Below are 26,497 nucleotides of genomic sequence, written 5' to 3'. Positions count from 1 at the left end.
GGTGATATTTTTTCACGTTTTTCTGTTTCAGAAATTTCACCTTCCTCTTTCACTGAAGGTTCGGCCTCCTGCAGTTTCTGATCTCTGCTTATCTTCAAATAATATTTCTTAGCAACATCAGATTTTCCCTTCATTTCATGGGCACTTGTACAATAAAGGCCATTTTATCACTCCTTTTGAAGATTTACCAAACATCTTTGAGTTCTTCTCACTAACAACCTCAAATTCCTGAACGAAGAGTAAAAAGGTCGAGCAAAAGGTAATGGCTGTGTTTGCCAAAGAAACGCAGAACACCACACTGCAAAACAGCTGGCCAAAATAAATGTTGCCATTACGTTGACTCCAACCACACCATTTGTTGATTATTGAGGGTGGGACAAATGCCTCAGCATACCTGATCATGCAGAGGTGCAGTAGAAGGCCCCGCCTTGCAGGCGCCGAGCCAAGGGGGCTGGCAATTTTACTTGTCTTATATAAAAATTTTGAAAAATGATATTTTGACCATTATCAAAATTTAAAAACTTTAATTTAGCCCTCCTGAAGAATTTCTGGCTCTATCCCTGCCACTTGTACATGGATATTAAGTCATTGGACCATCTAAGTTTATGATGCACCGATGTCACACTCGGCATTAGAAAAGCAAAAGCCAGTAGAGGGAGGTGGGCTTTGCTTCTTTTATACTGGTTGAAGTAATGGGTAGGACAGTTATTGGTGGAGATACAGAGCACTTGGCATGCTCCGAGGCAAACGGATTTGGCCATGTTTATGTCGATTGGGAATATTTTCTACTGGATTTTAATGCAGTTAGATGAAAGTCTCCATCTATATCCTTGACTCCAATGACGCAAACGTTTAAAAATTAAAATGTTAAAACTAATTGACGAGTCAATATGTAAATAAATTAGTCAACGAATCATATGGCATCACCATTGCTTTTGAATACAGCCAAGTTTATTTATATTTTATAATTAAAGTTCATTAATTTCTGTGAACAAGGTAAATTTAGTTGTTTTCAGAATGTCTATTCCACCCAATCCAAGGCTATGGAAGAACATAAAAAGAAATATAACGACAAAGAAGTTGAGTTCAATCTTCATTGCCAGAAACTAAGAATTTTTTTGTTAGAGGACCAAATTATAGTTAAAAGAAAATTGTTTTTGTTTTCCTTCCATTAACTTATGTATAGTTTTATTTTAGTAATTGTAAATATATTATTATTATTATATTTTATTTTTATCTTTCATATATTTTATTGTAATCAGGTCAGGTGTGGTGTGGGTGGTGGAGCTGAGCGCCAGTTGTGGCCCGGTCCTAATCCAATTTTTGAATGAGGCCAGGTAGGGCAGAGCCAATGTGGAACGCGAGTTAAAAACGAGCTTCACTTTTTTAATCTCCAATTTGTTTTGGACATTATGGCATTAAAAGATTGAGTTCAAGGGTTGAATCTACCTCCCTAGGTGCCCGTTTATTATTTTCAAGCATTTTAAAAGACTTCATCTTTAAATAATAAAAATTATATTGTTAGTGTTTATTGGAAAATAAAAGTTTTAAGAGCGCGTTAGATAATCTTGGATTTTGGATTTAAATCCTCACGAAGACCTTTTTCCGACATTTTCTTGATAAAAAAAAGAGTAATATAAAGATTTTAAGTATGGGTCGCAAGTTTGGGGTGAGATCGTTAGCTTGATAAACCATAAATTTTACCGTGAGTATCTTTTGTCACATCAACAAAGAACATATTATTATTTTGTCAGGTCCACATCAAATCTTAAAATCTAAAGTAATCAAACATTCCCTAAATGTTTTTGTCAATTATTCAACAGAATTTGAAGATTCAAAACCAATTTTTACGACACAGTACGATAACATTCGTGAGTGAAACACATGAAGTAGAAGCCACACTGTCACGAAGGAAACTACAGGAAAGGTAATGATCCTTACAATTCTTTCCTCAAAAGAGCTGGAGGGAGAGACGGACAAAGGGGATCAGCGCCATCACAGTCGTAATCATCCTCATATAATCCTAATAACGGCGTGGATGGCGCGAGAGTTTTCATGGTTTGTAAATGCCGAAGCTGTGATTGACGCATGTGAAGCCGCCATCAACCACCAGGTTGAGACCACTCACGTACTTGGACTCATCGCCGGCGAGGTAGAGCACGGCCTGAGCGACGTCGTCGACGGTGAGGTTCACCCCCTTGAGGTTGGCGAACTGGCCGACGTAGTGGTGGAACCCGTCGATGGAGGAGGAGGAGGAGTCGCCGCCCTCGGAGAAGGGAATCGCCAGCGGAGTGGCCACGCCGTAGGGGGAGACACAGTTGACGCGGATGCCGTGGCGGCCAAGGTCTGCGGCAGCGCTGCGGGTGAGCCCGAGGACGGCATGCTTGGACGCCGCGTATGGGTGGGGGCCGAAACCTCCCATGGTCGAGGCCACACTGCCGATGCACACGATGCTGCCGCTCCGCCTCGGAACCATGGCCCGTGCCGCATGCTTGATGCCCAAGAAAACGCCGTCGACGTTCACGGCTAACACCCGTCGGAATCTGTCTAGCTCCATCTCGCGGATGTCGTGGCGCTCATTCCCGCCGCTCACGCCGGCGTTGTTGACCATAATGTCGAGCCGGCCGAAGCGGGCGAGGGCGAGGTCGACGGCCGCCGCGACGTCGGCCTCGACGGTAACGTCGCCCTGGGAGTAGAGGAAGCCGTCGGGGTCTCCCCGCGCCGCGCAGACGGACTGCCCAAGCTCGTCCAGCACGTCCACGATGATGACCTTGGCGCCGTGCTGGTGGAAGAGCTCCGCCGTGGTCCGCCCGATCCCTCTCGCTCCTCCCGTCACGATCGCCACTTTCCCTTCCAACCTGCAAACCCATCATCCCCAACATCATCAATTGCACAACAGAGAGAGAGAGAGAGAGAGAGAGAGATGAGCCAAACAAGTAACTAGAGCAAAACCAACAATGCCACTTTCTGATGGGTTTCTAGTGATGGGGAGGACTTGATCTGTAGAATCAATCATGATCAAGGAGAAACGGCCACAAGCAAAAGAGGGAGAGAGAGGCGGGCCTTTTTGCAGACAGGGAATCATCCTTAGCAACAGTCTCCGCTTCAGTCGCCATTAAAAACACCGCCAATTAGCGTGAAGAAGCGGAGGACGAGATAGAGTCTCCCTTGGCCAGCAGGAAGCAACGAGGGAGTAGATCTTCTGTTTTCCGGGAGGGAGTAGATCGTCTGAGTGCTTCTAAACTCTTGGAGTAGCGCAACTGTCGGTTCTAGTGGTGACTAAGTAACCACGTCCTCACTTTGAAAGAGACTCCCTCCCTTTTTTACCATTAATCAACATTGCACGGGAACAGTAGAGCCTTTTCAATTGAAAGATCAATTGAAACACATAAACTAGCTGCCTTGCTTCTTGGCATTGAGTGAAGGAGCCATCAACAAACCATAATAAGTAGTTCATCATTTCAAAAGAGCACCTGACTTCCAAAAATAATATGATTTAGAAAACCTTTCTTGCGACCCTCGGCCTATAATTTGAAATGTGCTTAGAATCTCCATTTTTTGGGAATCAACACTATATGGTTTTTCTTCTTTTTTTTCAATTTTGTTCAACATCCTCCCTTTAGAAAAGATTTTCTTTTATGGCACTAAAGACATCTTTACCAAATATTTTCCGATGTTGTTTAGAGCCTGCTCTGCCTTTGAGGACCCAGAAACAGAACCAACCTCATTGGAATTTAACAATTTAGACAGCTCCATTTGAAGCAAGAGAAGCTTTTCATTGATTCTACCAGTACTGTGACTACTTGATAAACTTAAGGAGCTCCTCATTGGATCAAACTTAGCAATGAATCTAGCCACAGGGCATCCTTTAGACTAAATTTCCTAGTCGTCTCCCATCTAGTGCAGTTTGACTTTAGGTTGCCCAACAGTCCGACTAGCTTGAGACGTGTCATTTACATGCCAAGCGATTGGGTATTGGTGAAATCTAACGCTTAGATCTGGAATGAAGTACGAAACTGCATAGAGAGTTTGGATCTGCTTGATGATCGGACAACTCGATTTGATTCTTAGCCAACTGTTCGTCTACGAATATATTTTTACCAAACTGATAGTCCAATTGCATTTACTTGCTCCTTAAAGGAATTGGTTAATAAAGGTCTCCCAGTTGAAGGAATATGAGAATATTCTTACTTGGTTTTGGAGATTGTTTATTGTCCAACTGACCATTCAAACCGCAGATATTACGTGGTGCGACACATCACATGAGAAACAATAAATGTAATCTATCTTTTTTCTCACCACTCAAAGAGAGGTAAAAAAAAAAAAAAAAAAAAAAAAAAAACTGTGTGTGTGTATGTTCATATTTTGAAATGATATATGTAAATTTAGATGCCAATTTGAATATATTTATAAAGATAAGATAAACATGTAAATGGTCCATAAGTTACAGATAAAACAAACATGTAACTTGAACTACAAGCACCAATCCACTTAAATACAAGGGAAAGTTTATTTTTTTGAGCCTATTTTTTTTATTAAGATCAATGATCAGATTACAGTTAATTCCGTAAACTTAAGCCAAGAAAACTGCATTTTTATTTTCTCATTGTGTTTTTTTGTTTTTTGCTGTGTACCTGAAAAAGTGTTTTACCACTTTTACTCTCCTTAATCAGATGTTTTAAAATTTTGTTGTAGGAACTGGATGTATCCCAGATTTGGTGCTTATTTCTACAGTCAGATGGCATAGTCCAATCCACAAAATTTGTTGGCCCTCCATTTTAATAAAGAAAAAATCTTGTCAATCAAATGTGTTGATCAAATATTCCAAGTAAAAAAAGCGAGCATTGTAATCTTCAAAAAATCATGAAATTCAATTTCTACATGAATGTTTCATGATTTTGTGGAAATTTTTGTCGATCTTTGGCATTCTATATCTATATGTACGGATTTAAAAAGTAAAAGAACAATAAACTAAAATCTAGATACAGGAGATTCGGCAAACTATATACATAAACCTTTAATTTCTATGTTCAAGTTTAGATTGAGAAATTTTTCTGATTTCTCATGGCACACCATGCAATGCATTTTATCATGTAGAAATATACCGCTTTCAAATATATATAAGAGTAAGTAATTTGTGTCTTACAAAGTTGTGTCTAATACATCTAAAAGTTGTGTCTAATACATCTAATCTGCCCACCACTTCAACTATTTGCGGGAGAGGATTGAAGACGACTTTATATGACACAGCCTCTCTCTCTCTCTCACTAGCCGGCTAATTAGATCCAATTAGTGACTGGACTTCGATCCATATGCAGATTCACAACCAAATTTGAATCCAAGTCTGACATCCAACTGAGATTCGTTAAAGACCCGACCTGTTTATATGTAAATGTCAGACATTGTACTGTTAAAATCTGAATTTATTTTGAAAATAAAATTCAAAAATTAGGTTCAATTACAAATAATCCGGCTAAATCGAACCCAGTAAGGGGCAAAACCATCCCGAACCCGAACTATCAGAACCGTTTAGATACTCGGTGACATTTAAATCTGATCCAAGTCTTGCCTGTCAGGTGTGGATCCAAGCATGGTCGATCTTGGTTTCACCATTGTCTTGGAACCCTGGATGCACAACACTTTAATTGACAAATGTACGATTCTTCACCCAAGTTTTAAACAGTCCTCAATCCTTAAAGGCAAGAGGAAAATAGAGGGCTTCGGCCTGTTCGAGACATCTCCCCCACCAAACACGCAGAGTTTCACCATGAAAGAAAAAGTAAAAAAATGAAAAAAAAAAAAAAAACTAGAATACAGAAAGCCTAATGAAAAAACAACAAAATAAGGTACGAGTAACCTAATGAGAAACAAAAGAAAAAAGGGTCACGTGTCCCCATCTAATCAAATGTTGTATGGAATTGATACAAGTTGCTATTCCATATGAATCAGCCAGAGTCAATTCATAATAATTTGATAACACTGCTTATTATAAAAGAAAAAAAAATCTTTGGAAAAATCATGCTTCCCGATTGACTTGACTATATGTACAATTTCAAATGTAAAGCTTATCTGTAAAAGTAAAATTAAAAAGTAGGCCCGAAAATTATAACTTGTCCGTTTTCATTGCAACATTCATTGCGGAGCACTAAACGGAAGGAAGATAAGATGTTAATCAGAGTTCTGAGTAAGGCACGCACGAGCAGTCAGTTGTCAGCTTAAAACGACAGCACACTATTGCTCTTTGTTTTTAGTGATGCCAGATCGGACCCCATCAAAATTCCATGTTCCTTTTCTAAAGATGATAAGAACAAAAGCTTTTCCTGAAATTTCGACCTTAAAATCTCACGATCCTTGTGAATTCAGCCCCTCAAAAACAGAGCTTTACTGTTAAAAAAGGATGACCAACAGAGCAAAGAAGGATTCCTTTTCCGTGAAATAATTTCACTCGTATTAGACATAATCCCGTTGCTAAATCCACTCACTCTATCTCAATAATACTTGTCCTTCCCTCTGTCACCATAGCTAAAAAGAAAATGCTTTCTCTCCTCCTACCACTTTCCAATTCCGATGAGTATAGTGAGCATAGGTTTGCTTCTGCGTATATTATGAATAGACTTTTTATTATATATCCGACTCTTTGGTATTGTGAACTTATTTCTATTGAATCAGATCCAACTAATTTGATATTCAAGAAGGCAACTGTTTTTCAAATGTGTAGAGAGTTTTTATTTGAACTAATTATGTAAAATTTGTTATTTGTTTTTGTAAAAGTAAAATTTGTAGTGCTTTTCGTCGATTCACAACCGATTCAATTGGATCTGTGAACAACTTCGGCGCCTTTACTCATTTCATTCAGAACCACTTTTCTCAAAGTACTCCACATATTGTCATAAAAAGGAAAACTGGCGGAAAGGTAACCATCACTTCCTAGTCCCTTCCTTCCTTCCTTATTCTCATAATCATCATCGTAATCGCATTCTAAGACCTACTAATGGAATCATCTCCATCCATCGTGTTGGCGATGTGGGTGGTGTGCGTTTTTTTCATGGCCTGTAAATGCCGAAGCAGTGGTTGACGCAGGAGAAGCCACCATCGACCACAAGGTTGAGACCACTCACGTACTTTGACTCATCACCGGCGAGGTAGAGCACGGCCAGGGCGACGTCGTCGACGGTGAGGTTCACGCCCTGGAGGTTGGCGAACTGGCCGACGTAGCGGTGGAAATCGTGGAGGGCAGAGGACTCGCCGCCCTCGGAAAAGGGAAGAGCCAGCGGGGTGCCCACGGCGTAGGGGGAGACGCAGTTCACGCGCACGCCGTGGCGGCCGAGATCCGCGGCGGCGCTGCGGACGAGACCCAGCACGGCGTGCTTGGACGCCACGTATGGGTGGGGACCGACCCCTCCGATGGTCGAGGCCACGCTGGCGAGGCAGACGATGCTGCCCCTCTGCCTCGGAACCATAGCCCGCGCCGCGTGCTTGATGCCCAAGAAGACGCCGTCGACATTGACGGCGAAAACCCTCCGGAATCCGTCGAGGTCGACCTCCCGGATGTCGTGGCGATCCCCCGCGCCGCTCACCCCGGCGTTGTTGACCATGATGTCGAGGCGGCCGAAGCGGGCGAGGGCGAGGTCGACGGCCGCGGCGACGTCGGCCTCAACGGTGACGTCGCAGTGGGAGTAGAGGAAGCCGTCGGGGTCTCCCCGCGCCGCGCAGACGGACTGCCCAAGCTCGTCCAGCACGTCCACGATGATGACCTTAGCGCCGTGCTGGTGGAAGAGCTCCGCCGTGGTCCGCCCGATCCCTCTCGCTCCTCCCGTCACGATCGCCACTTTCCCTTCCAACCTGCAAACGCACCATCCCCAGGATCCCAACATCATCAATTGTACAACGGAGGATTTTTGTTCGCCGAAGGGACCAACCAAACGAGTAATTTGAGCAAAACCAACATAATTTTGTCGCTTCCGGATGGGTTTCTACGCACAGGCAGAACCTGTCCTTGATCAACCATGAGCAAGGAAAACAACACAAGTAAAAGAGAGAGAGAGAGATATATATATGCGCCTTTTGGCAGATAGGGAAGCATCTTCAGCAACAGTCTCTGCTTCAGTTGCCATCCGAAACAGCTTCAAGAAGAAGAGGCGTTGGTGGTAGACTCCCCCCCCCCCCCCCCTTGACCGGAAGAAATGAGATCGATCTTCAAAACTTTACTGCAACTCACACACACCTGCTCTCTTCTTCCTGCTCCAACACAGCCCTTGAAGCATTATTATATAGAGCCAGAACTAAGGAAACGGAGCTGCCAGTAGTCGGAAAGTTTGGTGCGGTTCACTTTGGTCGGTGGCAGAACGTTTCTTTTTGCTGGATCTATGGTTGAGAAGAGAAGAGTTTTTACCCCCCCGAACAGACGATTTCAAGAGGACCCACCACATGGGCGCCATGCCATGATCATCTTTGTCAGGAGCAGAAATGCGAGGTCATTTATTCTCGTGAGGGTGAGGCCCAGGCACCGCCCGCTTGTGGGGGCGTATTTTCGTTACCGCGACTCTTCATCTCTCCCCTGATGTCCCACGACAGGGCAACTAGAATACGGTTTGCACGGATGACACCGCGCAGCCAGCTTCCCACCGTGTTCTCGAGATACCGTTTGTTCCGGACAATTTCTCTACCGTTCGAAAGGACCATCAGTTATAGTTGGTTGACTAGCTTAGTTGGCTCGTAAATCGTTTTGAGTCGGTTTTGATTGTTGGAAAACCTGGTCAGAAGGTTGGTTCAGTTTAACCGTTGACTTATTTTGACTTGTTTGATTCATAAAGTTGACGGCCCCTCCCTATTTTTCCGATGTCTCCCAAGTCCAAAACTGTAATCTGTAAGCGTTTCAAATTTCATGGGAATAGCGCGTCTATTGTGTGAAGGGAGTATTAATTTTTAAAACAATATTTCCAGATTACATTTTTGTCTTTTCCGGAAGGGTTATTGCTTTTCTAAAGGAGGCAATTTCGTCATTTTGCTTCCAAAAAAAAAAAACTATTTTTCTTAAGTTTATTTTAGATTTGATGGCCATGCATCGATGTGACATGCTTTTGTTGATATAAAAAAAAATGGTGGTAAAATTCATTGTTCATCAAACCAAGAATCTTTCTAAGGTTTATCTTATGTTTTTGCTTTGAGAAAATATTGGATTTTAGATCGGATGGGGAGGGTTGGATCTTAAATACATGTTTCTCAAATCTTGTGGATTTTAGATCTGCGGCAACCAAAATGCACCCTTAAAGATTTGATTAAGTTTTACTCTTTGACTAAAAAAGACACGTTTTGTAACAGCAATGTTGCATTATTTGGAGTGTATTTCATACATCTGTCCATTTTTTTGAAATACATTCATGGTGCATTATTTGGAATGTATTTTGAGACTTAAAATTTGAATGTTGCTTTCTAAGCACTAATGATTAGATCATTTCCCGTTAGTCTCAAGGGATAGTTGGTTGAACAGGCAAGCGCACAGAAAACACTTCACCTATTTGATTCTTGTGGGTGTTGTAAATGTGAGAACACAATACTCAAGTTGAAAGGTGTACTAATGTTCACTCAAGTTTCGATGGGTGGGGCAAAAATGACCTTTTTTTCTCCTATCATTTTCAAAATTTTAATAACATAGATAGGGTGTTGAGATATATTTAAAACAATGAATCTACAAAATGAGAATTAAAACATCAAACAAGGTAGCACAGGAACCAAATAAAAAATAAGTTTTAAAATGTGATCATTACTACACATTCCAAATGAAGTGACAATAGATAAATCAACAAAAGGTATCTAATCCTTATCTAATCTTTTCGTTCACATTATAAAAAGAACATAACAGTTTCATGTGAAAATACAAGCATAATTCTTTTCAGCGGCTGAAGCTAAACGTAGCTGCTTAGCTCTTGCTGTCCTATCTACTTTTCCTTTCGCCTACTTCATGCCTATACGATAGAGAGGAGATCCGCCCGAAGAAGCAACCAGTGAACATCATCAACTCCTGTATCTACTTTGCAGCAAGTGATGCCACTAAGGTCTTCATAGTTATGAAATCTAATCAACTTACTGAAATTACCAAGCTAAAGTTGGAGAAACAAATACTCTTCTTGCTTTCTTCCTTTGAAGTCAGTTTTATTTGCACGAGTTATCCGATTGTGTATGTTGATCTACTGTGCGCCCTTACATGGGTAGGTGTTTTTTTTTTTCAGCATTTGATGTTTTAGTATTACTAATACACATGGCTATCCTTTCAGTCTAGGGGTAAACAGCGGCTCAACTCGACTCGTTAAAACTCGGCTCGACTTTGAGTTTGAGCATTGCTTTTTTGCTCCCAGAGTGAGAGCTCAAATTCAAACCTCATCGGCTCTTAAAATATATCGAACTCAACTCATTAAAACTCGACCCAGCTCGAGCTTTACCATTATGTCAAGTTCACCTCGAGCTCAAGCTCATCAATTAATTTATGAATCCAGCCGATCTCGAGTTGGCTTAGCTCTTGCTCGGTTTGACTGGTGTTCATCTCTTCCTTTCCTTTCAGGAGCCACTATATGTCTCATTTTCTTAAGATGAATAGTGCAAAAAATAATGCGTTTAAATATAAGAAAAAAGCCGTTCACTAGAATGATGAACAAGGGCGATGGCTTTATGACCAGCAGAAGGTGACACAACATATCACCTGATTCGGCCATGCTCCTGTAGGCACACGCTTCAACAATCAACTGGTCGGCCGTCTGCTGGGACTCAAAGTGACCGCCAACAAAGGGGCTGCCGGGGAGGGCACTGGTCCTGTGTGCATTCCCCTCCGCCAAAGGGTCCATGGAGTCGGTGCCGTCTCGCCTGTCCTTGCAGTCGCTGGCTCGAGCATCCCTGCCTTCCCTCTCGAGGCCGTCCCTGCCGTCGCCCTCTCTCCTTCTACTCCACCGCCGACTTACCGCTTTCTCTGTTGCCCTCCCCTCGTTCGCCCGAAAGCAGAGTCTCGCCGCTTCGCCACTTCGCCCCTTCGCTGCCCTCAGCGAACAGAGCGGTGAGTTCTGGTGCTGCCCTTTTCATCCTTTCTCCACTGTTGATTGCTTTTGCCCATGGTTTTCTTGCTTGTGTTTCTCTCTCTTTTGCAAACGACCAAGTGGATGAAAGTAAATGGATCAAATGATCAATGCCATAATTTTAGATGTTTGGTTGTTGTTCAACAGGCACTTCCTTTCTGTCGTTTGTGTTCCTTCTGAACCAAAAACATATGAAAAGCCTAAAATAACCAAAGTCGTGAATTGTGTATACAGTTCATTGCCTTTGACTCTTGAAATCTGCCTACCAACTTGGAAATTTTAAGTGCACATGAGACATTGGAGACCGTAGCCGGGTTGGGCGGGAGGAAAGATTTTATGAAGGGTATTTCTTTTGTTAATTTTCCAGCATAAATAGATCGGCAAGTGTGGTTATTTATAAGAAGAAAGAGCATGATTTTGTCCTCGGAGTGTAAAACTCTTTTTGGTTGTATGGGTTACGCTGACAATCAGGGCCTCCAAAATGCAAAAATGAAGCAGCAGCAGCCTAATTGGCATGAGGAAGAAGTCGATCTTGTTTTTTGCGAATTTTTCCTCTCTGTTTTACCATGTTGTCTGAAATTTGTCATAGGTTCCTAGAACAATTAAGCATTTCCCTGTAAGATACCTTGGGCATTGTCTCCCATTCTGATTTCACGTTGTGTTTTACAAAGGACAACTCTTTTTCTTTTTCTTTGTTTTTGCTTTTGAGACAGAAACTATATATAACAGGAAGGAGTACAGGTTTCATTTGAGAAGTCACTTGGTACAATGAGAAGCCACTAGATAATAATAGTGGTATTGCAAAATTGACGTCCCACTACAGCGAAAACCTATTTGCTCGCAGGCGGCTGTATTTGAGCTGCTTGAACATTTACATTACCTTTTTGGTTAAATAAATTGAGCACTTGCATTAAGTTTCTTAGTATTTCTTAGGTATCTTCAGTTGATGCGCTCACTGTAAACGATGGTGTTTGCTTTGATGCTGATGTGGTATGCATATTTATTCTTGGTCTCATTCAGTAATTGAACGTAGTATAGTTATCCAATTAAAAGTACAAGTTATAGTTGTTTTTTTTTTTATGGGGATATTGATGAATTTGATAAAGGTTCACTTACTTTAAGTATGTTTGATGTCTTTTCACTTCAAAGTTGAAGCATCTATCTCTCTTGGTGTGATTCATAAATTATCTCACTTGAATTGAACACTTTTCTTGACTGCTTTTTTGAAGGATAAAATCCCCTTTGGTAGGAAAAATCGTGCTGCTTGAATTATGATGAGACTCTGGTTATACCTAAAGAAGCTTGGGAATGAAAACATGCTTCTTTGTAATTTTAATTTCTTTAAGAAACAATTTCTGTGCTAAGGTCATCTTTCATGTAAATGAATTTTTGAAAGCAACGTCATAGTGATCGAATGTTTTGATGCCTGTTTTGAATCAATTTGTTAATTTTGTTAATGCAGTCACTTGAAGTTTAATCTGCATTTCTGATTATACAGATCTATCTGAACATACTGCTGCCATTATCGATGGAAAGTTGATTTCAAAACAAATCAAGGATGAAATTGCTAGTGAAATATCTAGAATGAAAGATGCAATTGGCATTGTACCTGGTTTGGCTGTTATTTTGGTCGGAACAAGGAAGGATTCTCAAACTTATGTTCGTAACAAGAAAAAGGGTTGTGAGTTAGTGGGGATTACTTCTCATGAAGCTCTTTTACCTGAAGATGCTTCAGAAGAGGATGTTCTTCGTCTAGTCTCGGGTTTTAATGATGATCCTTCAGTTCATGGAATCCTTGTTCAACTTCCGCTACCAAAGGTAGGTCGTACAAGTCGTAGCACATTAATTCTCTTCTTTGTCACATGGATGTATGTGGAAGTGAGTTTGGTAGCATAGATCACTTATCAAAAATTAGGATGTGGAACAAACCTATGCTGACAAAATATACTGACAAAAATATGCACAATGAGTCAATGACATACATTTGAATGTTTGGGTGTCCTTACATTTAAAAAGCCCAACAGACATGCTCCACAATGGCTATGATGGTTAAACGGTTTCTAACATGAAAATCAACATCGAAAACATGAAACTTTGTCATAATCCAGGCAGCATAGAACTATGAGGCTGACACCCTCACCTTCCACACCTATGCCTGCTTGGTTTTGCATAGAGGATGGTACCGTGGGATTTGAACTTTGGCTGCTCTCCAGACAGCCTAAGATCAACTTACTCCTCCAAACCCCGTGGCGCTTATTGTGGTGAATACTTGCCTGCACGGTTTTGCTTATATGCTTCAAGTCCTTTGTAGATAGGCTATGGTTAAGTGTTCCCTATGGTTTTAGCTTTTCACTCTTAAGAGGATGCCCATGACATCCATTTTAGCTTTAATGTTATTGCACTAACTTAATGTCCTTGTTTGCTAATGCAACAGCATATGAATGAAGGAAAAGTCATGGATGCTATTAGCATTTATAAGGATGTCGATGGCTTCCATCCTCTCAATGTAGGTTATCTTGCGATGCAAGGGAAGAATCCGTTATTTGTTCCATGCACTCCAAAAGGTTGCTTGGAATTGCTAAGTCGATCTGGCATCAACATTGAAGGGAAGAGAGCTGTTGTTATTGGTCGTAGTAATATAGTTGGAATACCAGCTGCATTACTATTGCAGGTTAATTAAGCTTCTTTCATGCAGCTTTTCTGTGGATGCAATCATTCAGTTTTTTAAAAATTTGTACCTGTGATATCCATGTTAATTTGTCATGATTGACTGTTTTTTCAGAAGCAAAATGCCACAGTAAGCATCATACACTCCAAAACGAAGGATCCTGAGAAAATTACAAGAGAAGCTGACATCATCATTGCTGCTGCAGGAGTCCCCAATTTGGTTAGAGGCAGCTGGATAAAGCCTGGTGCTGTGGTGATTGATGTTGGTATCAACCCGGTAAACGTAAGTTCATCTATCTTATCCTTGACAGAATTCAAGTGTATAGATAGCTGGGTCCTGCTGCTTTATTTAGTATATTCATTATTACAATCCTTCAATCATTAAGGTCCAGAGATCTTTTAGTGACTATTTTTCATATTTGAAGAGCCAGGGGCAGTATGTCAAATACTGTTGTGGTTGCTGTCATCAATTAATTTGTTGAACATATTCCACATATTGATCATTTTGAACCAAAAGAAAACTTTTTGGTGGAATATTCTATAATGTTGATTATCATATCTGTTGGGTGCATTTGCTGGTGTATGCAGTAATTTGCATAGCCAACCTGCTCGAAGAATTTGATATGTTTATTCACATCGAAATATTGATCTATGTAGTCTTTCTAGAACATCATAATGTAATCATTATCAGAGCATCTTGTCACCTTCCACTAGTCAATGGTGGTTCTTGGCGTGATGGTTTTTGTGAAAATAGTTCAACTAGGGTATATGTTTACAAGCTTGTTTGTTTCTGTGCTTGTGTCTGTTTGCCTCTTTAATTCTTGACCAGTCTGTCTGAAGAGATGCAGTTGTATTCTCCTTTGCCTTTTGTATGTGAGAACTGCTTCTGTACCTGTCTCCATAGCCCTGCTATTTATTTATTTGTGTTATTTAAACTTTAAAGCATGATTGATGCTGGAAAGGGGTGGTATAAGGGAGCTTTTAAGTGAGTGGAAGCATACCAATTTGGTCCTTGACTGGATGCGGAAGCTCCAATTTAGTATAAGGGGCAGGTCCAATTTAGAAAGCATACGAATGTTATGGTTGACTGGATGTCTTTTTCCCATCCTTGGCATTTGAAGAAGAGCAAAGTTAACGCACTGCACACATCTTTATACTATCTCTGAACATGTTCGCACAAAATGTGGGGTTCTTTTTCTTTTTTCTTTTTTTTTTGAGGGGGGGGGGGGTGGGGGCGTGAAGGAGGGAGATTTTACTGTTGTGATAATTTTGTTAGATACTTTTATTGCTGCTGAGAATACTGGTACTTTAGAGGCAAGAGAAACAAAAACAGAACCATGTTCATTCGTTAGCGCAGATCTTAGGGTGCTGCCTTTATGCATATATCTGAAGAATTCAAGGCTTCCTCTCTTTTTGTTTCCCTTCTCAGGATCCTACAGCTCCGCGTGGTTATAACTTGGTTGGTGATGTATGCTTTGATGAGGCCTGCAAGGTAGCCTCTGCAATCACCCCAGTTCCTGGTGGAGTTGGTCCAATGACAATAGCCATGCTTTTGTCCAACACGCTGGATTCAGCAAAAAGGATGCACAATTTCAAATGAGGAGCAACTGTGATTGGTAAGTTTGATTCTACAAGGTGGATGCCTTTTCTTGAAGTGGGGTCCGTGAGACCTCATGGGTCGATCAGGGTTTGCCTCATTTCCAAACGCATTTTTGCCTTAAGGTGCTTCATAAATTTATCCGCTTTTAATTGTTCTCATCTTTGACTCCAGTCCGAGAAAGCATGAATTATTGATTGATGGTGCCAAAGCAGTTGAGCAGTTTTCACTATAACCTTGCACCACAACTTTTAGATTGTATATGATCAACAAATTTTGGAATGAAATTGTTAGCTAGAATGAGGGCCTGCAGCCATGACATGGCGTTAATGGTGGGGATGATGTTTTGCCTTTCAAAAAATCATGAAAAATGTGTCTTTCAATTCTCAAATACAGATCGTGCTTATACTTTTTGGTACGGTGGTCAGACCCCATTTTGCAGCCTTGGAAAAATGCCGCAGAATCAGACCTGGCGATTAGACAAAAACTCGTACTTTGTTTTAAAATCAGTAGCACCATTCGCTACCTTTTGATCAATATCACTATCCTCCGTTCTTAAAGCATAGAGACCTCTAAAATTTCTGCTTCGATATATTGTCCATTGGGACAAAGAAATTATGACACCAAGAGGAAGTAATGATCTCAGGAAAGGCCGAAAGTCGGTGTTTTGAAAGACTCACTGACTAACGATGTGATGAATGGTGCTTTCTAAGTGGGAGTGTCGTGCTTTATTTTTACCCAAAGAGTGGCTTTCTTTTCCGGAGGCTTCAACTTTATTATGTAGATGCTGATAAAGCGGAAAGCTTAGCAGATTATATTCAGCGGAAGCAGTGTGAAGTGGGAAGCGAATCATAAGCTGTTGGAAGCGAATTTTCTGGTTGTATGTGCTGCATTTAGAGACAAAAGCGATGCCAGAATATTTCAGAGTGATATGCATGATCCTACATTTTACAATTCAGGGGAGAATTGATCAGGTGATATGCATTTTACGTGCTTGCATGCTTGACCGGCTATGCTAAAACTCTTGAAGTCGATGTAAAATTTGATCTGACTTATATTTCAGAGTTTTGAATATTCATCTATTTGTAAGTCTAGATTCGTGAAAGACAGCCGGAAAAATATGTAAAATGGCATAAAAATATGAACTACTCAAGTCAGGCTGCCAAGGGGTTTGAAGGATAGCTCACTTACTGGTCAGGACTTCCCTTTATTTGCTAACTCTTCAGTCTTATGAAGTTGATATTGATAAATCGGCCATTGTTTTCTAGAGATGTAAAATTAGTTATAAGGTTGGACTGAAAAAAGAAAAACGTTCAGTCTAAAGGAAAACAAAGCTTTTAATAGTCAGAATGGGTATGGAAACGTAAAATATAATTCCATACAAATTTGTAGGATTAGAAATTCCATGATCACACATTCAGTTTCAGAAGATCGTGTATAGGATTGAAGTCTGTTTCGACGTCAGTGTCTATGTGACCTGACTCAATGGACTGGTGGAAATTGCAAGCTTAGTCGGTCAGGCCCATCAATGTGGGGCTCGAGCCCTTCTTTTATTGACTTAGAGGTTGTCTGTCAATTACCTGACCTTTCCCTCTCGCCTTTCCGAGAAATTATCTAGGGAGGGGCAGAAGTCCACATATAATGTGATCATCAAAGATTGGTCCAAAAATTTAAGGTGGGTAGGAGGTTGTGAGTAAAGGTGAAGCCTCTGGAGAAAATCTCTTTTTTGGGTGATAATTCTGCTATGTTTTAACTTGTATATTGGTGTCATTCTTTACAGTATAGAGAATTGACGCTACCAGTGTTTGAAACAAAAACTTGCTACTTACCATCTTTGCCCCATCTCTTGTGCCAACTACCTCTATTTTATCTTTCATTTCTGGTTGTGTTCTTATAAAAAAAAAAATCTTGGTGAAGAAAGTATAGCATGACCTTTGTTTGTAGGAAGAAATTATCTCTACGGTGTAAATGTCTGGGGTTTTGAGAACGACCTCGTAAAATGTTGTCTCGGATACAAATATCTCGGTCTTGGGGGTCTGACGAGCTTGCCTGAAGAGAAGTCGACCGCCTGCCTTCCGTCACTCATCCCCTCCCCACCGGTCAAGAAAAGAATCCGGCACGTCGGCTGTCGCCACTCTGACTCCGTCTCTTCAGCCATCGTTCTACGTAAACCGTGGCTTCTACATCGGAACCCCATCATAGCATCAGAAGCAACGGAAAACCAGAGATGGGGATGAATTTTTTTTCTCGCCGATCATCTCCTCGAGCAACCAGAATGCCGGCGGCACGAGAATGACAATGAACCGAGAAACCCCAAGAGACAAAAGGAGGTTCTGATAAAGAAATAGATGAACAGTAAAACATTTGTTTTTTCTTTTGCATTTTCTCACATGCTGGGTTGCATCTTTTGAAAAGAATCCTTTTACACTAATTCTTCGACAGGCAATGTTAGCCCACCGGATTATTCATGTGACTGATAGTGCGCTTTCACTGTAGCATATAGGTTGTTCAATCAACATATAGTTCTGAGTTCTGATTTTCGAAATCCCCGTTTCTATTCTCATCTACTTTCTTATTTTTTTATTGCTTGTTTAGTTCATATCCACTAACACATATTCAATCCATCTTTAACCCAAGTCAGTGTTTGATGTTTCTCAACTATCTTTCTGACTACTTTTTACTGTCAATGAAACTCTTGAAATCTGAACCATTCAAATTCAAACTGGCGCCTTACAGCAGATACCATCCATGGATAACCCTCTTGCACCCCCAACCTAGATGTTTTTTTTCCCAGAAAAAGTTACCCATGGATAACCAATCCATGCTTGCAAACACCCCCCAAGTATGGCATATAAAAAGCAAGTCAACTAAGGGAAGCTTCTGCATAATCTGGGAAAAAGCATAAGTAAATGAAGGAGTCTAAGAACCCTTCTAAGTTAACTTCAACTTGCATAAAAAAAAAAAATCTAGTGAAAATAAAGCTACTTACAACTGCATTTTTCTTTTTGAATCAATCCTGTGCAACAAGACCTTAGCTGCTTTTTAAAACCTTTCTCTAGAAGCGAACTTTGTTTTTTTTTGCAACAAGATCTGATCCTGACTTTGGACAAGTAAAATGTAGAGATGTTGAAAAACATTTAAGCTGATCGTATACAACCAGAGACCGCATTCATTTGTTGACTTTAAAGGAGCTTAGGTTTCAAACTCTTACAGCTTCTCTTTCAGGTCCAAAGTATCGCATTCTTGACTTTCAGATCCAACCATCTTCTGGGGTAGGCTTCCAAACCCAATGGGTCCAAGAAACAAATCCATTCTTGGATCCGAATCCAAAATGGATTCCCATTGACATACTCTGCCCAAGAACTCCCCTTTTTCCCTTTACTCCCACAGGGAGCTGGGAAACATCCTAAAAGGTTTGAAAAGCAGATCCAAACCAGTATAAGATGGGGCACACTTCCCAATCCAGCCATCATCTTCAACTTCCACACTTCTTTTTTCAAAAAGCAACAAAAGCCAAAGGGAGAGGAAACTTCCTTGTAGAAAGCCAATACATTTTAAATTTCTCTCCTTGGTAAGGGCCAGTTCATGATTGGTGCTGCAGTTTCATTCTATTTTAAAATCCCTACTTTCTTTTGTATGGAGATGCAAATCGATTAGACTACCTTTCTGATTTCAGACTTGTTTGGTCAGATCCAGTAAAGATATTCAAACCGGATTGTGGATCTGATTTGGATTCCATTCGCAGTTTCCATCTGAATCCGAATCCGAGTCTGGTATCTGCTTCGAGATCCGATAAAGGCTTGACCTGGTTGCACACAAATGCCGGATCTGAATTCGGTTTTGATAAATAGAGTTTGAATCTCGAGAGTTAACTTCAATAACACACACACATATATATATAGATTGAACTCGGATCCAGACATAAGTGGATCCAGATATAATCCAATCCAGACAGCAAGCGGCCTTTCGGAATTTACATCCTCGCAACTTCAGAGTATTGGTTTGGCTTTTATCCAGATCAGGTGCCGGGTCCTACTGAATCCGATCCGTGCTGATCTGAGTCGCAAGACCCGGTTTATTGCTTGGGACTGTAATGGACCCACAGAAACGCTCAAAACCGGTTGCTCTTTGCCGGGTCCCGTATTTCGTGGAATATTTATTTAAATAAAAGGCAAAAGGAAAAAAAAAAAAGGAGTATTCTACATACGGAGACAACGTGCATCTTACGTGACTGTGACTCGATAAGGATCTGACCCGAAAAAAGTTTTGGCCCAAGGGATTTTTTTTTTTTTTGGAAAGATTTTAAAATTTTTTTTTGCTTTGAATATTCTGATTTTCTGTGCGTTTATCGGGTGCTGGCCTAGCAAAGACGTGTTTGTTTATCCAATTTCCAGACTTTCAAAATTCAAGAATTTTCAACTTCCCGAAAGCTAATTGAACATAAATAAAATCAAGCTTCAATACTAACTAACTATTGGTCCAACTGGCTACCCAAATTTGTCAGGACAATTTTTTTTTTTATTTTTTCTTGTTTAAAACGTTCGGAAAAACAAGTTTGTTGTCTTTATTTGAGTGGGCACAGGAAAATCATTTTTTTTATTTTAAAATTTAAGGAAAAAAAAATGGAAAGGTGGGTGTAATTTCCTGGGTATGAGAAATTCCAAGTCCGCTTCACGTTGGCAGCGACCTGGGGCAATAATTTTCCAGCAAATGATCCCAGCACTCCACGTTGAGGCGTTTGACTGGGCATCTTTTCCCGTCAATTCCGGCGCAAAAGAAAAAGAGCGAGAAGACAACGACCACCGTAGTCAAAGGCACAACCACCAAGGCCTCAGAAAGGAATTCCCATCCTCCCGCACATATTCCCAGAGAAATTATCTCCGTAGGAAATTGTGTTCCGAGACAATAAATGAACCACGCTTCCATGAAGAGACCCGACTGTTATATGGGTAACCGAATATTCTTTTTCTTTTTGGACCTAAATTTGCTCCTTTTTTTAAAAAGGTGGCTATTTTCGGTAGCTTTCCTGATAAAAGCGATATTTTTTTTCTAATAAGCGTTATCGAATGAAGGCTTCAATTAAACTTTTCCTAACTTACAAAACGGAAAAAACGATCACAGTAAGTAACCCTATTTCCATTGCTAAATTACGTTCTTACCATTTTCATTAATATATTTGTTGTTTCTCAAGTCAATACAAGCATGAAAAACGTAGATCTTACTAAAAAAAAAATCACTTTTTTTTTAAATTATAAAAAAATTTGCCCAAAAAAAGCATATTACCATAGAATTTCTTTAATTTATTATCTTACGATTGTTTAAACAACATTTACGCAACGACGTCCAATAGCAACAATGTTAGGGCCTTATGAGGAAAACGAGGCCTTGGTTGCAGTGCTTTACAAAATTAAGTTTAAAAATGTTGGCCACATGAATTACATTTTTTAAACTAAACTTTTGGCTTCGTATCACCTTGGTTGCAGGAATCAAGATGCTCTAAGCATATTTACCCGTTTATTTACTCTTTAATTTATTAATATAGAGATTATAGTAGAATATATACTACGTTACCAGGACGAAGATGCTCTCTGTCTTTGTGCAACTCAACCTCTACAATTTTAAGGACCAGACATACATATATATATATATAAGGATTCTTGTTTTGCGGTAGACATGGTAAGATTGCTAATAGTTTAGTGAAAATGAACATAATAGAACATGCTGCCTCGATTTGGCCAAGAGTCAAAACATGGAAGGCGAGGCCAATCATTGTTAATCACACTCGTGTTTTTTTTTTTTTTTTGACAATATTAATTTAGCGTAAGGTGGTATATTAAAAGCACGGAATTTCACAATATTAAACTTTAAATAGTTTGGGTGGGCACGTTGGCTCACCAACCATCACATGTGGGCTTTCTGGGTCCTGACTGAGTCGACCGATCGGCCATTTATTTCGCTTTCGTTGTCACATTTCATGGATAATTTATTCTCATTGAAAATAATTAAAAAAAAAAGAAAGAAAGAAAGAAAGTTTTTGTTGAATGGATTATCTCTTCTGACCGAATGATGAAATGATATTTTCTTAGGAAGGGGATGGGAAAGGAATCTAAGTGTGTTCAGAGTTCGCCCATTTCGTCTTCATGCTAAAGGGCACATGCATGTGCCCATGCTCACACACACACACACATGTGCCCTTCTTTGTTTGCTAATGTTTGTCCTTCCTCGATGCTCACAAGCTCTTGTATATGAAATATTTCTGTCACAAATTTGTCGTCGACGTTGAAATCCAAAAAAGTTTTCAATGAAGGTCTGTATAATGTTGGCAATATGAAAAAACGGCACCATCTGCTATACTTATTAAGATATCAAAAAATATAGTTTTACCTTTTTATTATAAACAGCTCCATTTTTTTCAATTTCAAACACACTTACAATAACTCAATAAGATGTTAAATATTTGCAAGTTTGTCTGGGAAATTATTGGGGCAAACAAACATATTGCTGTGTAGTGGTGGCAGAATTCAAAGACCTCATTATGGTGCTGTGTCACATGCAGCCGTAGCACGATCACTGGTGCCAGTGGGTCACGTTGGTCTATATAAGCTTTGATTTTTTTTTTTTTTTTTTTTGCCAATTAGTATATTCGCCAGTTTTTTTTCTCTATTAGTTTGCAACCTTATTTAAATTAAAGAATTTGTTCTTCAAGTTTATCTCTTGCATTCCTAAAATGGATACCTTCGGTACCACTTTATCAATGCAGAAAAATTACAAATTTTTTATTTTTCCATCGTCAAGTCAACAATCTTCCTTTAGACATAACTTGGCATCAAGTCAACAAGTTGCTTGTTAAGTTTTTCATCAGAATTGAACTAAAGACCTGCTTTTTACCAGACATTAGCCGGACCCACTACGCTATGTTCCTTGAGGCACCTAGTGCATGCATTGCAATATTATCAGATTCGATCTCTAATGACTTTATAATATTCTAGGTTATTTTATATGTTAATTCTGATGAAAAACTTAATCACCATTTTAGCAATGCATGCACTAGGTGGAGAAGCAAGTCTGAGACTGCAGCTCAAGATTCCCAAGGTAATAGTTTTGCCAATTGATAGAATAAGTGATTTGGCAAAACATAACTCAAACTTGTTGAATTGAACCAATTTGCATGGCTGCACCATTTCCGGCCGTTCGCTCGCTTAGATGGCGGCGGCAACAGGAGTAGCAGCGGCGGCCGGAGTGTTAAAACACAAAATGGCATGGCAGATCACCTGATCAAAACATATTTGGTGATCAGCTACAGTCCATCGGTGACAACCATGCAGAGTTGGAAGCAATTTGGTGGAACATGATAAGTTGTGGCCAAGCTGTTTTCTTATACTTTATTTGGATTCACAAGAAAGGAAGAAGAACGGATCCGTTCTGTCTTTTGCTTCTGATTTCTTTGTTAATAGGCCTACACATTGCTAGTAAAAAACAAATTTTTGTCCGCGGTGCATAGAGAATGAAAAGAACAAGGAACAGTGCAAAAGTGAATGTGCTGGGGAAGGTGAGGCAGAATACAAATTCGGCAAAAAGGACATGGAAAAGTGAAAAATGTGTGCAACTATTTAACAGAATGAATGGTGGGGCCACTTTCTCTCTCTCTCTCTCTCTCTATCTTGGTCCTCCTTCGCGCACCGTCCGGCCTGCGCATTTATTTTTTATATTTTATTAATAAAAAATAAAGTAAAATAAAAATAAATATGGAAACTGGAAGCCACATCCACTCCACACCCTTTCTCCCAAGGACTCGTTATAAATATTTTTAGAAAGCGAGAGAGGAGAAGGAAGCTTCCTCGAACCTTCACTCCTCTCTCCACTGTAGTTGAAAATGGCGTCCATTTAATGGCCTCTTCCTCGCCTTCCTTCCTCCCAGTTTCCTCCTCCTCCCCGGTGAAACCACCTTCTTCTCTTTCTTCTCTCTGAGAAGCGATCTGGTGCGGCATTATCTGTGGTGGCTTGGGTTATGTGGTATGCTTTTGGGCGGGAGAAGGGAGGAAGATGAAGCTGGCAAAGAAGATACCCGCTCTCTTCAGATCTTCCTCCTCCAAGTCCCGCTCCCCCTCCGTCTCCCGCTCCAACCCCTCCTCCTTTAGCTCCTCCTCCTCCTCCTCCTCCTCTTCCGGCGACATGAAGGCCGGCACGCCCAAGAGCGTGCTCCCCAGGTTCCCCTCCGGCGCCTGGCCCGAGTGCCCCCCCGACGAGGTCCACTGCGACTTCACCGAGGTGTTCCGCATCCTGGACAAGGACGGCGACGGGAAGATCGCCAGGGCGGAGCTCGAGGACGTGCTGCGGCGCCTCGGCTCCGCCACGCCCGCCGAGGTGTCCCTCATGGTCAGCCTCGCGGACAGGGACGGCGACGGCTGCATCACGGTCGAGGAGTTCGGGGCGCTGGGCCAGGTCGCCGCCGGGCCCGCGCAGGGGACCGAGCTCATGGACGCCTTCCGCGTCTTCGACTCCGACGGCGACGGCAGGATCTCCGCGGAGGAGCTCCTCTGCGTGCTGCAGGCGCTCGGCGACGAGGACTGCACGCTGGACGACTGCCGGAGGATCATCCGCAGCGTCGACTCGGACGGCGACGGCTTCGTTGGGTTCGAGGACTTCGAGAAGATGATGAAGCAGCAGAGATGGTGATCGATATTCCCCTCCCTGGTGCTTCCTTCCCCTTGCTTCATCCGACGGTCTGAGTCGTCGAAGAAGACGAAGATGAAAGGCGCAAGCAACATCTGACAGGAAGAAGAAAATGGATATGAATCTGATCCATGGTTTGTTTGAGATCCAGCCCGTTTTTCTTTGATCTCTTTCTTTTTTTCTTTTTTTTCCTTTTTTTGTGGGGACTTGGATGAACGATGGATGTGATCAGTCGTTTGGTGGATCAGCAAGGGCTTCTGATTTGAGTCTGTGAATCGGAAATCTGTTCGGTACCATTTCAATTTCTATGTGTTTCAAAATGCAGAGAAAAATGGACAAAAAAAATCTGCATCTCTCTCTCTCTCTCTCTCTACATATATATATATATATATATATATGGACTACAGAGAGAAGTGAAGTGAAGCTTTAAATGAGAAATATGAGAATCCCTTCTTTATCTTTTCGGAAATTATGTTATTGATTAAACAAAAGAAAATGCTCCAGCACAACCAGCCATGCCAAAGAACTTTGCTTTATTGTTAATATATGTTGCCTCACGAGTATAATAGCTTCCGAAAATCACCTTCACAAATATGAAGTTGAGGTTAACTGCAATGTGAATAAATGTGGCACCCACATTGCCCAATGGAGAGCGTTGAGAACTTAACTAAGTCACATGGGTACAGATATAGATGCCCGTATGTTAAATGTAGCAAAATATCTATATATATAATGCAGCATTTAAATAAACAAGTAATATAAATAAAACATTATATATGTTAATGAACAATAACTCTAAAAAACAAAATGAAAACTGAGTTAGAAACATCTTAGATCAAATAAACTTAAGTAGCTTGGGTCAATTGCAATCTAGAAAGGACATAAAAGTTTAAATACTAGTGATATATTTGATTTTCATTTTATTAAAACTTGAGAACTACTCACAGTTCACATAGTCTTTGCAGCAAGAGATTCAGTCTAAGTAGCTGTATTAATGGAGCATTTGATCAATCTGTGTTTTGGATCCGAGGATTGGATCAAGCAAGTGACCCACCTTAAAGTCATGCTTCAAAAAGCTCCAAATTTCGAAGCGGCGGATCTAAGATCCCCCATTATTCCCCAAACTTATGGATCTATAGATCTGTGCGCAAATTGCAGGTTTTGTTGTAATTCTTGTATTGCACCTTCCTGTTGTAATTCAAGCGATCTAAGATTCAATTAAAAGTCCATTAATATGAGATTTGGAATTTTAGATCTCAAAGGACATTAGATCACCTTTGATTGTGTTGCGTCCAGGAATGACGACCTTAACATCTCTGATTTATTTGTTTTGGAGAATAGAACGGGAAAAAAAAGAACACAATTTTTTGAAAAAAACCAAATCGAACACGTTTTTTCATTTTACACTTTTTCACATTTTTTTTAATACCAAACTGCTTGTTTTCATTTTCTAATTTTCATTTGTTGTTTATCTATTTTTTTATGACGTCTTATTAGTTTTAAATTTATTTTATTATTTTTTAATTTTCAAGGTTTTCTAAATTGTTGAAAAGTTTACCATTTTTTTTTTGAAATCTGTCGTATAAAAAAATCTCAACGGTTAAGGTTAAAAAAAAGAACGAAAACAAGACTTGTTACTATGCTCTAAAGTCTAAACTATAAAATAACGGTGTCAAGTTAAATCGCATTAATTTTGCGACCAGCAAAACAATTCATACTTTCTCATATTTCCCATTAAGGGTTCTGACTCATCTTTAACTTTAGTTTAACCGTCAATGGTTAAAAATGCAAGCAGTTGTTTGGCAATTATGAGCAAAGTAGAGGCCACCTCAGGTGCCATGAAAATTTCCCTTAAAGAAAGAACTCTAGAATGTCCAATGCCCATGACACTAAGCACCGACGAATTTTATAATGGCTGGTGCTATGGAGACCATGAAAGTTATTCATATTTCAAAAAGCAACAACGACTAGCTGGCCCTTTGATGAAAAGTTTATCACGACCACCATGGCAAGTCATTCATATACGCTTAAGTAGGGCCGCACAAAGAGCAGCCGCTTATTATTATTATAAAAGAAAGGACACCGATATGAAAGGACACCGATATACAAGTTGAAGCATAAAATGCGCAAATTATGTCATTTCTTTTTGATGGGCTTAACCATCTGTGTTTCTTATTGAGCACGATCGTTTGATATTGACTATGCCTTCTTTGGCAAACTTTGGAGAAATGTTTGGTGAAGATATTAGGTCTGAGCCTCCCACTAAAATTTAGAAAAATGCCAACATGGAGAAACTTGCCAGATAGGTAAAAATTTGTAGAACATGGGAAATTTGGATGAGTTTTACCTAAAGTTAGGTCCCAACCGGGTGCTTCCTGGATCTTTCTTTCTTTGGTTTTACATCCAAATGAAGACAATTAAATAATCTTGCTCACTCTTTCTATTACCTGAATCTGAGTCTGCCTTTGTCTATTAGGAAGCAAACAGAGCTTTTCCT

The 26,497-nt window shown here is 40.4% G+C and overlaps 4 protein-coding genes across 6 annotated transcripts; 2 read left to right on the top strand and 2 right to left on the bottom strand.

Moving 5' to 3' along the window:
• Window positions 1-1,781: 1,781 nt before the first annotated feature.
• LOC116257606 (zerumbone synthase-like) lies at window positions 1,782-3,265 on the bottom strand. The gene is made up of 2 exons (XM_031634544.2): window positions 3,064-3,265; window positions 1,782-2,858 (listed from the first exon to the last, which is right to left on the bottom strand). The coding sequence occupies exons 1-2, from the start codon at window positions 3,114-3,116 to the stop codon at window positions 2,054-2,056; spliced, it is 858 nt and encodes a 285-aa protein (XP_031490404.1). The 5' UTR covers window positions 3,117-3,265; the 3' UTR covers window positions 1,782-2,053.
• Window positions 3,266-6,812: 3,547 nt separating this feature from the next.
• Window positions 6,813-8,579, bottom strand: LOC116257618 (zerumbone synthase-like). The gene is made up of 2 exons (XM_031634562.2): window positions 8,062-8,579; window positions 6,813-7,842 (listed from the first exon to the last, which is right to left on the bottom strand). The coding sequence occupies exons 1-2, from the start codon at window positions 8,112-8,114 to the stop codon at window positions 7,044-7,046; spliced, it is 852 nt and encodes a 283-aa protein (XP_031490422.1). The 5' UTR covers window positions 8,115-8,579; the 3' UTR covers window positions 6,813-7,043.
• Window positions 8,580-10,656: 2,077 nt separating this feature from the next.
• LOC116257593 (bifunctional protein FolD 4, chloroplastic-like) lies at window positions 10,657-16,494 on the top strand. Of its 3 annotated transcripts, none has more exons than XM_031634531.2 (6): window positions 10,657-11,044; window positions 12,562-12,881; window positions 13,498-13,734; window positions 13,846-14,013; window positions 15,160-15,346; window positions 16,139-16,494. In XM_031634531.2, exons 1-5 carry the CDS (start codon window positions 10,837-10,839, stop codon window positions 15,328-15,330), a joined length of 1,104 nt encoding a protein of 367 aa, XP_031490391.1. In that variant the 5' UTR covers window positions 10,657-10,836; the 3' UTR covers window positions 15,331-15,346; window positions 16,139-16,494. The 3 variants fall into 3 exon arrangements, with proteins under 3 accessions (XP_031490391.1, XP_031490383.1, XP_031490365.1); XM_031634523.2 differs by lacking the exon at window positions 16,139-16,494 and adding an exon at window positions 15,974-16,112; XM_031634505.2 differs by lacking the exon at window positions 16,139-16,494 and having other exon boundaries at window positions 15,160-15,718.
• Window positions 16,495-23,152: 6,658 nt separating this feature from the next.
• LOC116248866 (probable calcium-binding protein CML36) lies at window positions 23,153-24,457 on the top strand. Its single transcript, XM_031621878.2, has one exon. The coding sequence runs from the start codon at window positions 23,371-23,373 to the stop codon at window positions 24,001-24,003; it is 633 nt and encodes a 210-aa protein (XP_031477738.1). The 5' UTR covers window positions 23,153-23,370; the 3' UTR covers window positions 24,004-24,457.
• The last annotated feature ends 2,040 nt before the right edge of the window (window positions 24,458-26,497 follow it).

Source organism: Nymphaea colorata, chromosome 1 (assembly GCF_008831285.2).
Source record: "Nymphaea colorata isolate Beijing-Zhang1983 chromosome 1, ASM883128v2, whole genome shotgun sequence".
In the NCBI taxonomy this organism is placed as follows: domain Eukaryota; kingdom Viridiplantae; phylum Streptophyta; class Magnoliopsida; order Nymphaeales; family Nymphaeaceae; genus Nymphaea; species Nymphaea colorata.
The sequence above is the reverse complement of the archived record's forward strand: the minus strand, read 5'-3'. Positions and strand labels throughout refer to the sequence as shown.

Bases quoted from the DNA above. Each gene is read 5' to 3' on its own strand.
- LOC116257606 (XM_031634544.2), bottom strand. From the start codon at position 3,116: ATGGCGACTGAAGCGGAGACTGTTGCTAAGGATGATTCCCTGTCTGCA. The intron at 2,859-3,063 runs GCCCGCCTCTCT...ATGGGTTTGCAG, and splicing joins GATTCCCTGTCTGCAAAAAG to GTTGGAAGGGAAAGTGGCGA.
- LOC116257618 (XM_031634562.2), bottom strand. From the start codon at position 8,114: ATGGCAACTGAAGCAGAGACTGTTGCTGAAGATGCTTCCCTATCTGCC. The intron at 7,843-8,061 runs GCGCATATATAT...GTGCGTTTGCAG, and splicing joins GCTTCCCTATCTGCCAAAAG to GTTGGAAGGGAAAGTGGCGA.
- LOC116257593 (XM_031634531.2), top strand. From the start codon at position 10,837: ATGGAGTCGGTGCCGTCTCGCCTGTCCTTGCAGTCGCTGGCTCGAGCA. The intron at 12,882-13,497 runs GTAGGTCGTACA...CTAATGCAACAG, and splicing joins TTCAACTTCCGCTACCAAAG to CATATGAATGAAGGAAAAGT. The intron at 14,014-15,159 runs GTAAGTTCATCT...TTCCCTTCTCAG, and splicing joins TTGGTATCAACCCGGTAAAC to GATCCTACAGCTCCGCGTGG.
- LOC116248866 (XM_031621878.2), top strand. From the start codon at position 23,371: ATGAAGCTGGCAAAGAAGATACCCGCTCTCTTCAGATCTTCCTCCTCC.